The sequence below is a fragment of the Branchiostoma lanceolatum genome, chromosome 13, assembly GCF_035083965.1.
Source record: "Branchiostoma lanceolatum isolate klBraLanc5 chromosome 13, klBraLanc5.hap2, whole genome shotgun sequence".
Lineage (NCBI taxonomy): Eukaryota > Metazoa > Chordata > Leptocardii > Amphioxiformes > Branchiostomatidae > Branchiostoma > Branchiostoma lanceolatum.
Window position 1 is genome coordinate 19,516,891 of NC_089734.1, and position 13,169 is coordinate 19,530,059.

Sequence of the window (13,169 nt, forward strand, 5' to 3'; positions counted from 1 at the left end):
AATAAATTACTTAATATCAGTGTCAGGTGGTCGGGTTACATAGCCTAATATAATTTTGTATCAAGGATATTAAAACATTAGTACCATACCAAAGATATTTTAGATTAGATTGGGACTAGAATAAAATAAGGGGCTCTAAACTACAAAAGCAACTTGAGTGTTCTAAGATATCACGTGTTTTTGAATGCAAAATAAACTAAACTTTGTGGAATTAGATGGCAGAATAAGAAATGGCATTTTGTAATCCAGTAACCGATAATGCAGACCAGTCCTTGTATCTAGGTATTGGGTCCTATTGGATATTTGCTTATGAACCGCATCAACATCGGCCCAAAGCAAGGGAAAATAAGATTTGCTATGGCTATATGCTTCATCTGCTACACGCACTTCTAAAAATGCTGCAACTACTGCTAGGTCCAGACTCAATGTTAAGTTGTCAATACAAGTATATTGGGGGATTCAGGAAGAGTATCTAAAGAAACAGAACACATAGTTCTGGAGTTGAGTTCCCTTTTAGATAATGAGGGTGCCAAAAGAGATTCAAAGGGTCTCACCGAAGCCGAGTTGCCCATCATCACCATCGCTGCTGTCAAAGCGGTAGAACTTCGTGGAAGAAACCAAGTCAATGTTAATCAAGTTTGATATTATAATGTGAGAAATAGAAAATGTGGAATTCTTTGTGAAACATTAAATAATAATATCTTACCTTTACCGTACAAAAATAAGAATAATAATGACTATAGTTCATTACATGCAGGGTTGAACAAGTCCATTTGCACGATTGCCCCGGGCAAGTCAAACTGCTGATCTGGCAAATGGATATCTTCCTGCACTTGCCCAATCGGGCCACAGTGAGTTTTGTGTATGGGGCAAATCTACTGATCGTTTTGTCGTAAAAATGTCATATTGATGCCCGTTCATTTGTCAGAAAACGTGTTTCAAGTCCCTCAATACCCTTATCTTATTAAATAGAGCAGTGAGTGGCCTTTTTTACGGAATATTTGGGCCTAACGTGTCATGTTTTGTCCTATGTGTATTACCATCTTTGTTTATATTGCCCATCTCTTACAACGCTTTATAATGCATCCTTATATTGCTGATAGGCACCACAAACGAGACTCTCGCAGTCGATTGACCTTTAATTACAAGTTGGTTCGGGCCAGTCAATTTTTTATGTGCTTGCCCAATAGGGCAAGTGAAATTTCCCAAACTTGTCTAACCCTATTTGTCAAATGTAGGACTTCATTTAATAATAAAAAATTGAATGTCAATTACTCACCTTCCTAGTACCACAATGATATTGATCAGGATCACAGCAACCCAGACATTATGTGGAATCCGAGTTCTCATACTTTTTGTTGTGTCGTTGATGATCCTGCACTGACCGACCAGTTGGCTGTTGTTGGACCTTGAGGCGACTGTGTCGACAATTGAGGCGACTGTATCGACAATTGGGCTGTAACCGATTTGCGCCATTGATGTAGGAACTTGCGGGGGTGGGGGGTTTTTCGTAACAAGGGAAGTCCCAGTTGGCGGGTTTCGGGCTTGAGGGGACTTTGAAACGCTGTTCTTCGGTGCAGGAGAAGTGGGGATAGATGCTTGTAAAGAGATGGCGGACACCAGTGACACGGTACTTGACATGGTCGATGCAGTTTCTTGAGAAGCAGCGCTGGGAACCTGAGCGGACGCGAAGGGAGCTTCAGAAACTGGCCCGTTAGTTGCACTTGGAGAGCTAGGCTGCTGAGGAGAAACGTTTGTCGTCTGAGGGGTGGAAGGAGCCTGTGGCTCTAGATTGGGTACCTGCGGCTTCGCACCGGCTGAAGTGGGGGTCGGGAGCTTAGGGGTAGATGTGTTGGGGGTCGGGGGGTTAGAACCGGGTGTGTTGGGGGTTTGGGGGTTAGGACCGGGTTTGTTGGGGGTCTGGGGGTTAGAACCGGGTGTGTTGGGGGTCGGGGGGTTAGAATCGGGTGTGTTGGGGGGTTGGGGGCTAGAACCTGGTGTGTTGGGGGTTTGGGGGTTAGAACCTGGTGTGTTGGGGTTTTGGGGGTTAGAGCCGGGTGTGTTGGGGGTTTGGGGGTTAGTACCGGGTGGGTTGGGGGTCTGAGGGTTAGAACCGGGCGTATTAGGGGTCTGGGGGTTAGGACCGGGTGTGTTAGGGGTCTGGGGGTTAGGACCGGGTGTGTTGGGGGTCGGGGGGTTAGAACCAGGTGTGTTGGGGGGTTGGGGGCTAGAAACTGGTGTGTTGGGGGTTTGGGGGTTAGAACCTGGTGTGTTGGGGTTTTGGGGGTTAGAGCCGGGTGTGTTGGGGGTTTGGGGGTTAGTACCGGGTGCGTTGGGGGTCTGAGGGTTAGAACCGGGCGTATTAGGGGTCTGGGGGTTAGGACCGGGTGGGTTGGGGGTCTGAGGGTTAGAACCGGGTGTGTTGGGGGTCTGGGGGTTAGGGCCGGGTGTGTTAGGGGTCTGGGGGTTAGGACCGGGTGTGTTGGGGGTCTGGGGGTTAGGACCGGGTGTGTTGGGGGTCTGGGGGTTAGGGCCGGGTGTGTTGGGGGTCTGGGGGTTCGGGCCGGGTTTGCCGGGTTTGATTGGAGTTTCAGTTTTGGAAGTGGTACTGGCAGGGATAACAGGGGCATGCGGCGGAGAAATGGGGCTGGACGTTTGTGAAGAAACGGTGACCACGCCTGGTGGCGTACCAGGCGTGGTCTGTGCTGAGGAACTAGGGGGCTGACTGGATGGCAGCACTGTTGCTGTAGGCAAAGTTACAGCTGTTTTTACGGGTAATGGAGAAACAACAGTTGAAGGACCGGTCATCGAGGCCGTCAGAGGGATCATCAACACCCCAAAGGCAAATATCAGAAGACTGTACTTGTACAATGTTGTATACTTCAACCGCCGTGCCAGCCACGGAACTATAAACACCTGAAATAGAAACCTGCATCTAGTTTACAAATCAAGCAGTGAATACATCAATTATAGAAATGAGAATAACGTGATCAGGAAATGAGTAACCGTTCGAAACTTTGGGCATTTTTAGAAGACCCTAACGATGATACATGTCTTGCTAACCTTTGAGTCAAGCGACATGAGGGTGATCAACCCACCTGATCCACCATCACGGCAGCTCCAAGAACAGTGACCACTACTGAAATCTGACTAGAGTCCATGCTGAACCCACCATGCTCATAACCAGACACAAGGAGAAGAGGTAGGAGCTGCAGTGGCAGACAGAATGAGCCATCATACATACTGGTATAATCAAAGCCATGGTAGAACTGACCACTTAGTCATTTGATGATACTAAGAGACAATCTAAAGGTGGTTCTTCGTGCATACATATAGATCACCCGAGGTGCCAGCCCGACCGCGGGTTGGATCGGCCGACGGCCTCTGATACGGAAGACACCGTGTTGTATTTTATAACGTACCCACCCGAGAAAACACACATTTCAATGCAGAATGCGCTAGAAGTTGAGGGAGTTTTGTGTCCTCGAACAAAAAAACTGTGCCAACATTGATTCCAATCTCCGAATCCGGTATTCAAATTTTCGGTGGTGGCGCAACCGGCGCGCTCGAAATGCATTCGAAATATTCTATGGAAGCCCGTGTGATACAACTCCAGAACCCTATGTGATACGAATACTTATTACACGGTCCGGAACACCCGTTTCAGGCCCAGGTATGACATAAAACAACGTATTTTTCATACCTCGAACCACATTTCAGTCATCAAATTTGGTGATAAAGGAGTGTTTTTACAATCTGAGAGTGGTCAAATTTATCTGAAATATCAGAATAGGGTTTGGAAAACAGTCGATGCATCTTTTTCAATGACGGCACATGTTCAATAAAGCTCAACCGTGTCCTTAACACCTATCATAGGTGCCGTTTATACATGATATAAAACAGTTTTGTTTTGTTAAAGTGGCGCCTTCCGGTAATGTCCATAGCTTTGAAAAAAAAAGTGACCGTGAAACGTTGCTACGGGTGACTAGAGTAAGACTTTCAACGCTACCAAAACAGAATAAGTATTAATCTCCCAGCCGGAAGGTACCTACATAAATACATGTTTCTACCACAGAAATGCATTTTTTTTCTAAACGTTAAGTCAGCAGCTTCACGCCCAAGGAGCTAACAAAACGTAAGAACCTTTTACCAGTAATGAATGTAAGATACCTGCGCTACAGCTATTGTTACAAAGACCAGCAGCCCATACAGTAATGACGACAGCATCACTCGTCTGTCCCACATCAGACGGGACAGCGTCCAGGAATCTGCTGAAGATTGAAGGCATTGTCTGAGTCATGTTGTTTTTATTTATTTGTTTTCACATATTTGCAGACATAACCGGCATCAAAAGCACATGCTTATCTTTTGAAACACTGATTAGTACCGAAATAAAAACTAGAGTTCAACGACCTCATAACATTTCGAGTGACATATTGTAAAGGTTTCTCATTGATTATGTTAATAATGTTTCATTTGCATCATTGTATCAGTGCAGTTGATAGTCTTTTCCACCCAAATAAGCCAATAACAAAGCTGTTAAAAGTATGAAACACATATGTAAGAAATGAAGGCTATCATAGCATTTCCTCAGAAATTCTGTAAATGAGGCATTAATTTGCAAGGTTTATGTATGATAATGTTCGTCTTTATTTAATCGTCCTTGAGTATAAATTATCCGTCATTTACCTCTATGGAATAATATCATCTCATTAATTATGCAAATGTTTTTTTTTTGCATAATTTACACTAATTAGTTACATTTGTCATATGTAGTTATTCTATTTTAGAATTTGCCCCTGCAGTTAAAGACACCATGGCATGTCCAGAAAACGACATATCGAAATCAGAAAGTTCTTCTGCGGTCCTGCACCTCTAGGAGGCCCACTTTCGAGTATAACATTCATTTTCGTGAGCTCTACTACCGTACCAAACATTATTAAGACCCATTAACTAATGATTTATGGCAGAAATACACACAGCCACCAACAAATTCACCCAAAATATAACCTTGGCGAAAAAGGTTCCTACTTTCAGACCCGACACCTTCCTCCATACGTTGATATCCGGCAAGTGTAGACCGCACACCGTGAAACTTTCCTTGGATGTCTCTTCTGCGGTCTGATCCGTCAGGAGCCTGGAACATTTATGATAGTGTCGCATTGTTGCTGTGTCTTCAGAGGTGCAGATATATATCAACGGTCCGTTACGTTTGATTGTTATATTACAGTTATGTGTGTGACAGGTATTGGAGTAAAAAAGATTGTTTTTCATTAATTGTATTTCTTTCTTTTTTTGTCTTGTATCACGTGTGATAAAAGGTTTTAAGACCATCTGGGCTAGTGGAATACAAATGGTACGGAAATTAAACCTTGTGCCTCAGTTATAATCTTTTGAAAAGGCCAGTTATAGACAACCGCTTTGCCGTGCTTCAAAAACAGGACTTTTAATTGAATGGGCGTCAGAAGGATGACGGCTGAGACACAACGATTTACCGGTTTCGACCTTTTATTCAAAAGTCTTCATCAGAATGACAAAGAGTGGTACCGCACTTCCTTTTATAGCCTCTAGTTCAAGTCAGGTCAGGGCATTCTACTCCCTGCTTTAAAAGGTCAGGGCGCTCTAGGAAATAGCCAATCAGCTTACAGGATTTCGCTTTGCACTGGCTAGAACTGACCAATCAGAGTCTAGAAAACATGCTGACTCAGCAGTTCTATGACTTTTAATAATCTGGAACAAAAATGTTTGATGTAGATAATTTGAATGAGACGTGTACCATATGCTCCTGGTTCTCAACATTCGTCATTGTTCCGTAGTCTTCCGATGTAACAGCACCACCCTGGAGTTTTTCTCCTGTACCCTCTCTTCTGAGGTCAGATCCGAGAACTCTAAAACACAGAAGAAGTCATGTAGCAAACATTTGACCACTTATGTCTTTAATGAAATTAATGTGTTCGTCATATCTTTAGTCCTGGCCTTGGGTAGAAAGTAGACCTCGGTGCTAGGTGAAAATGGTGAAGCCCGTCAACTACGTATACCCGGCGGGGCCCTTTGTTCCATATATATATACATATATTAAGGCTACAGCAAGTATATTTTACGGATGACATCAGCGCGCCCATTGATTTTGGCCTAATTTTGAACAAAAAAGGTTCACTCTCCGGCAATGGTCAACATACCGGCTGTTGTATCCGTAATATCTTCTACTGAAGTATACCTCAGAGATACTTTCAGACATGTATTTCTTCCACAGATGCAGGTTTTTAATCTACTCTCTGCTCATGTTACACTGTACAATAATACACGTAGGCCCTTCAACAGCACACTGGCTGGGTACGTCATGGTATACGTGACTGCATGCCTTAGACATCCGGTCTAAAAGCGTTAGTACTAGTATACTAAAGGTCACTACCCCGGCAATGGGCCAATATGTCGTCAACGCCTGTTAGTTCTATCAAAAAAATGTCCAAACTTGCACATGTATTAATGGCAAAAGATCCATTCAGATGTGTTGTGTAATTGTTGTGTTTGCAAGATGCAGAAAGGTTGCTCCTTGTCACTAACTTACAATAATCAACAGAACTGCCCACGCACCCAACTTTTCATTGTAATTAGTCTGTAGCTTTTGTGCCTTTATCATTAACAACTTGTTATCCGATGTGTCTTTCTTTGTTAAAGTGAACTATCATTAAATCCAGTAAAAGGACCAGGTGAAGTAATAATGCCATGCGGTTTGAATAGACCTTTGTCTAGCAGTCTGTCTAATAAGATATTAAAAAGACGAGTGATCTCTTGGACACGAGAGTTAAGTTTCATGTATAAGTTCTCTAAAAATGCTCGCGTTATTCTGTCTATAAGGACTTCAATGTTGACACCAGTATTACTTACTGTTTCATTGAGTACAGTAATAGAATTGTTCGTTGTTATCCTTTTTTTTCGCTTCAGGTCGTCTAACATGCTTTATGGCCTTCTGAAAATGTAGATCTAGTTTTTTGCTCATCTTGTTTTTTATCGCTCGCGGGCATTACTTTTGGAGTTTGCAGAAGATATCATCCATAGAATTCACTTGCTGTGGCCTGAGACGAAATGCTTGTTTAGCTCACACTTCTAAATTGGCTCCATGGAGGCAGTGGTAGGAAAACCTTAACACATCACATTTTCAAACATACATCATGTATCTAAATCCCCAAAGAAAAGTTGTGGTGAGGATGGGGTTGCTTTCTCAATCCTCGACCAGGAAAGTGAGTTACGTCCATGTGGATTGTAATTAAAAAAAAATTTCTAAAAATCGTACGTTTTGAGGAGGATGCAAGTTGAAATATCATGCAACTGATTTTATGTCTCAATATAAAGGCAATAGAGCAAACCGATATCGCTTTACATGGACTATCCTGAAACCTGCCTGAGGTTGATTTCTTCCATGGCGGTCACGTGGTCCCCTCTGCAGCCCTGTTGTTTGGTTTCCTCCAAGAATAAGAAACCAGCTGTATCGGAGGTAAGCACGACCAGATTATGAAATCTTATTACACATATGCATTGTCACATTGATGCACTATTTTTAACCTAGGCTACACAATTGTAACCTTTGAATTTCATGACTTGTGGAATCCAATTGCCAATCTACTTAATGTATTGATACAAGAATGTTCTTGTGCTCAAGTTTACCGTAAGCCCTTTGTTAGTGCAGCAGGCAATAGTCGATGCTATAGACATAGGATCTTCTCACAAACTTGATGTATTTTGCATATTTGTATGCAGCGCTTTCCGGTTACATCATGAAAGAGTTGAACCCGTTCCAACACATTGGGGTTTCCTACGGTTCTCTTCAGGCTAAGATAACAGAGGACTCCATTGCTCGGTACATATGACAGTCAACGTGACGTGAGCAATAGGTCAAAAGTGTTGAGAAACAGTTGGATTCTTATATGATGTAATATACGAATACAGGTGAGCTTTCTGTGCAAGTTACAATTGTGTATATATATAGTGAAAGTATTATCTCATCAAGCGACTGTTGCCAGAACATGACAAACCTAGTAGCCCTACGAAGGCCACCAGCATGGATGTAATGCAGGGCAGAAGGTACGGGAAGCGTCTGAAGACAGGTGTGTCAAGGGATGAGAACCTGGTGGCGGGACAGGACAAGAAGCCACCTACCGTTGGACCCTGGCAGGACACATGGTATGTTAGTGGTGCAATGTTCGGAAGATGTGTTAGACTCAGGTGGACATAGTGATAGTAGAGCTGACAGAGGATGTTTCTGATGTCTACGGTTCTGAACCATTTAATTGTGAATTTTCTCTATTCGTTAGTATTAATTGCAGTGAAATTGCCAAAGATGCATTATGCACACGTTATGGGTGAGTAAGGTCCAAGACTTGTTGTATTTCTGACAGGTCTCGATAGGGGTGAACAATCCCAGAATGCCAAGCTTCGTCACACCGATTATCAATAACACAGATAAACATAATTTGATATACAAGTACAGCCAGATTTTTAGGGTGAAAGTTTTATCATGGCGAAATCTGATGAAAAAGTGTCATATTCCAACAGGGGAAAAAGATGGCGCCTGCATAACGTTAGAATCCAGTATGGCGGTGCACAATGACGCCGAAAAGCCTCCTTTTTTGTGGATGGTGCGATTGCACATTCTCTTATATATTACCTCCTTAACTCCCCGTTACAGCGGGGTGTGTTGGACCGCTCTCGATCTTATCTGATCTAGTTTCACTGATAACACAACATGTAGGTATCTGTGGGTTAATAGCTTGGGGACCAATGCGTTTATTGAGTAGAAAACCGATCTGATAAAACAACGTAAACATCGCCGCCACCTGACTAGTACGAATGTTGCATGTATTGGTGCAGAATAAGGCAAACTGAAAAGTCTGACTTGAGACGGTTGTGATCAGGACATAGAAGGCTTTGTAATGTCGAGACCTTAGAACCCATGTCTAGCTTTTACTCTGAACAACGTTGAGAGGTGACGATAAGAATAGTCCGCAGTTGATTTACATCAATCTCCCACTCCTTTTATCAGACCTTGGTGAACCCTTAGGCGCATCAATAGGGTAACGTACTTCATTCATATATCGGTCCCTCTTTGCATTATCTTTGCGAAGTCAATGACTGTAAAATTGCGTTTTTCTTTATTCAGCCTTTGATTATTCAGCCTTGCGTGGGTTTATCCTTTCGACGCGTGGAAAAGGTATTGCAATAGGAAGCGCGACAGACCACTTATATCACAGAGCTTTGGATGGAATACTAAGTAGATCGTCTCAACACACTCACCTTTCTATGTCTACGGGATTATGGTATACACTAGATTTTTATTTGAATACAATGTAAAAGTAAGGTTCAGCAGTTAGACTCAGAGGGGTACTAGTTTTAACAGAGGTAAATATAGGTGCATGTGGGTAAGAGAAGCAACAACAATGCTGTACTTACCACAACATAAGCCAGCCCGTTAGCAAGAGACACTACAGCAAATACTACAGCGTGCATCTTCGCAGGGCTCACCTACAGAGGGCCGATGGAGCATACTGACTCTTAACTCTATATCTGATGATGTTATGAATGTCGTATTTGTGGTATTTTCGTTAGCCATGGATCCATTCCAACACTCACCATTGTGATAGACTCACCATTGTGATAGACTCATGCATTTGCTCTCAATTAGTTCATAATATGTTATGAGCTTGACTAACTTCAAGTATCCAAGATTACCACTAAAGCTATATTTATCTTCGCCCAAAAGATTATGTTATTGGTTACTCCAGCTGCTGGGTGGGTCTGTATGTGTGTCAAGAGCATAACTTGAAAAAATTTTGATGGATCTTCATGATTTTCGGTAGGTATGTAGCGATTGAACAAAGGAAGGTCATGCTCGAAAATGGTTTACCTGGCGTTTTCCAACAGTACTGTAGCGGACTTTGCATTTTTGTGTGTTTGTATGTGGGCAAAAAAAGTGATGGAAACGTTAATGAATCTTCATGATTTTTGGTAGGTAAGTAGTAGTTGTAAGAACGAAGGTCAAATTCAAAAATGGGTCCCCTGGCATTTTCCGTCAGTACTGCAGCGGGCCTTGTATGTATGTGTATTTGTATGTCGCCAACATAACTCGAGAAGCTGTCGAGGGTTCTGTATAATATTTAGTGGTCAGGGTTAACAGAATTGAAGGTCAAGTTTGATAATTGGCCTTCTGGCGGGCACTTCAAAATTTGGGCGCATATTTCCTGCAAGTGCTGTGGTCATGATATTTGTGTTGTAGATAGTTCATGCCACAGGAAGTAAGTTGTGTAAGTGTGGGCCCCCTAGCGGTTTGTTTGGAGCTGCAGTGGGTGTTTCTGTTTTGATCTTTGAACATGAATAACTTGAGAAGGGGTCGACATATCGTCTTGATTATCGGTATGTAGATAGCTCAGATTGTGATTTTCGTAATTAACGACTAATTATGCAAATCAAGAGCTAACCCTCTGCTAGGAGACTTCACTGCTCCAAAACTGCTCGACTGCTAAGGTACGGAAAAGTCACATTCACTATAATGTCTTTCAAAATGTGTATGATATGGAATAAAGATTTATTCTATTTATGCATATTGACTATACCATTTCATCATCACGTTCAACTTACGACGCTACAATATCAAATTTTTATAATACCAACATACAGACTCAATGTTTTCAAATGACCAGTATAACATATATCAGCGCACTAGACACATATTCTTAAGTCCTCTACCACCAAGAATTCGTTATGGAATTTGAAAAAAAAACTCACAACAACTGACCAACCTCGTAAAGGTACGTCTTGGCGATTCGGGAGTTGCCAGCGAGAAGTCCACCAAGGAACAGAATAAACACTGCCCAGGCGAATGAGAAACTGACAGGGAAAATAAAAAGATAAAAATCTTATGCTAATTTTTTGATCACACAATTAAGTATTCTATGCTATTATGATATACAAAACTATTGGATGTCCTGTTTTTAAAATGATAGAACTAAATGAGGAAGAACTCAATTCTGATAGAAATCCGTCACATGCCATGACGGTACCTCCTGACGACCACACACACACAGCTGGGCTCACTTAAACTAATAGTACGCCGAGTCTGCTTTGTAAAATAATCTGGTCTACTTACCTAAAGCCAAACATGAGGAAAGTAAACATCGTCGTTAGACTCCCAGTCAGTAGTGTAGGTCTGCAAATATTGTTCATACATAATCAAAGAGGAGTTTGAATGGAAATGACGACAAATCATGCACTACTCAAGACTATTAGGATCTTTATCATTGCACACTACAAAGCCGATTCGTGTCGGGGCTCACAAGTAACCTAACAGCATACCTGTATGCTTTGATAATGCCGTGGTAGAAAATATAGCACATAAGTTGATCAGAGGTGTCTAATTTGACTTACCTTAGCCCAAACTTGTCAGCCAACTTTCCCCACTAAAATATAAAATATTGGCATTTTACCTTTAGTTAGTGAAAATCATGAGGATTTCGTTCAGTATTTTTTTTCATAAAATGACTCATAGAGCAGTGCGAAGAATTCAACGTCCTTTTAACTTTAACTATAGACATCGCACATCAAAGTTTACAGTTTGATGTGTTTGATCTCTCTCTCTCTCTCTCTCTCTCTCTCTCTCTCTCTCATTTAAAAGTTCCCTACCATAAAGCTTCCCAGGAAATTGCCCAAGTAATGGCCACTCGTCAAGAAGCCTGCATGGTATCCTGCAAATTGCCAAGAAACAAAATCACAAAAGACATGCCATCGTACCTCCAGAAGGAAATGAAATCACGTCCTCTGAGTATCACAGTTAAACGTGAAAGGAAGTAGGGAAGAAGTAAGTTGCAAAACGTATGACAATGCTAACTGGTTATTACAGTAAAACTGGTAGTGGCTGCAGCTAATTTTGTGTGTCTTATTTTTTTGCATTTTCAAACCTGTCAAGTTGACGGACATCTTGTATTTTGTGCAAGGTCTGTTATTTTCCGTTGAATGACTTATTCATACCTAGCAATGCTGTACGTGAAAGAGGCTATGACGGACCACCTACCTAGCTGATTACTCTTAAGGTACGAGTAGAAGTCATGAGTGAGGAATGGCAGAATGGGGAAGATGACACTTCCACCAAAGTCCTCTGAAAACAGGATTCCACCTACGACTGCAACCTGAAAAACATTCTAGATTTCATTGGAATGAGCAGCCTGAGAAATTTGACTAGCATCTAAGATTTACTCTGGTGTCGTTGTGTTCCTATTTCTGCACCATAGTTATATGTTCTAGAGTAAACTACTTTCGAAAATATCTGCTAAACGGGAACCCCTTCTATATAATACCCTAATATTCATGCCTAGCTCTACGGAACATGGTAAAAGAGCGTGCCGCGTCCGGGTTCGCCCAATTGTGCTCTGGGCGCCGTGAGAGACGGACGTACGGAAAAAGCACTCCCGCAAGTCCGTTGTCAAACGTTTTAAATGCTACACTACAAAAAATGACATTCTTGTTTTTTATTGTTTTTTTTTCCTTTTTGAAGAAAAATTATCTTCCAGAAAGAAAATCAATCTGTGTGCAAGAATGATAAAGGATAAGGAAATGTCAGTGAGGACGTAGACTTTTTCGTAGAATATTTTTCTCTGACAAATTTGTTTTTTCTTCACACATATGTGACTAGAAACCTCCAGACAAATTTTCTTGTTGTTATGACTCTTCTTTGGCACAGAATTTTTATGTAAGATATAAATTCAGAGAAAAATGTTGTAACAAAAAATTTACGTCCTCACTGACACTTTCTTATTTCTTCTGTCCTCAAGAATAAATTTCTTACACCTAGAATGAGTTTCTTGCACTAAGAGTGAGGTTCTTGTACAGGAAATACCTTTCTGTCCTCAAGAATGAATTTCTTAGGCCTATGATGAGTTTTTGCACTGAAAGTAAGGTTCTTGAAATAGGAATACCTTTCTGTCCTCAAGAATGAATTTCTTACACCTAGAATTAGTTGCTTCCACTGAGAGCGAGGTTTTTGACATAGGAAACCTTTCTGACCCTAAGAATGCATTTCTTACACCTACAGCGAGTTTCCTCCACTGAGAGTGAGGTCCTTGTGATAGGAATATCTTTCTGTCCTCAAGAATGAATTTCTAACACCTTAGAACGAGTTTCAT

At 41.7% G+C, this 13,169-nt stretch overlaps 1 protein-coding gene across 9 annotated transcripts in view; it reads right to left on the bottom strand.

The window, feature by feature from the left end:
* LOC136447310 (mucin-5AC-like) overlaps positions 1 to 13,169 on the bottom strand; it is a 31,450-nt gene that overhangs the window by 2,810 nt on the left and 15,471 nt on the right. For 3 of the 9 annotated variants that reach the window (XM_066446071.1, XM_066446065.1, XM_066446066.1), the window contains 14 exons: positions 12,062 to 12,176; positions 11,674 to 11,735; positions 11,419 to 11,450; positions 11,141 to 11,200; positions 10,794 to 10,881; positions 9,448 to 9,519; positions 8,034 to 8,166; positions 7,403 to 7,484; positions 5,777 to 5,888; positions 5,032 to 5,137; positions 4,171 to 4,271; positions 3,099 to 3,209; positions 1,280 to 2,916; positions 555 to 603 (listed from right to left, as the gene is read on the bottom strand). In XM_066446071.1, coding sequence (XP_066302168.1) covers positions 555 to 603; positions 1,280 to 2,916; positions 3,099 to 3,209; positions 4,171 to 4,271; positions 5,032 to 5,137; positions 5,777 to 5,888; positions 7,403 to 7,484; positions 8,034 to 8,166; positions 9,448 to 9,519; positions 10,794 to 10,881; positions 11,141 to 11,200; positions 11,419 to 11,450; positions 11,674 to 11,676 — 2,586 coding nt within the window. In that variant the 5' untranslated portion in view covers positions 11,677 to 11,735; positions 12,062 to 12,176. The remainder of the gene's footprint in view (positions 1 to 554; positions 604 to 1,279; positions 2,917 to 3,098; positions 3,210 to 4,170; positions 4,272 to 5,031; positions 5,138 to 5,776; positions 5,889 to 7,402; positions 7,485 to 8,033; positions 8,167 to 9,447; positions 9,520 to 10,793; positions 10,882 to 11,140; positions 11,201 to 11,418; positions 11,451 to 11,673; positions 11,736 to 12,061; positions 12,177 to 13,169) is intronic. The other 6 variants (XM_066446067.1, XM_066446069.1, XM_066446070.1 and 3 more) reach the window with 6 other exon arrangements.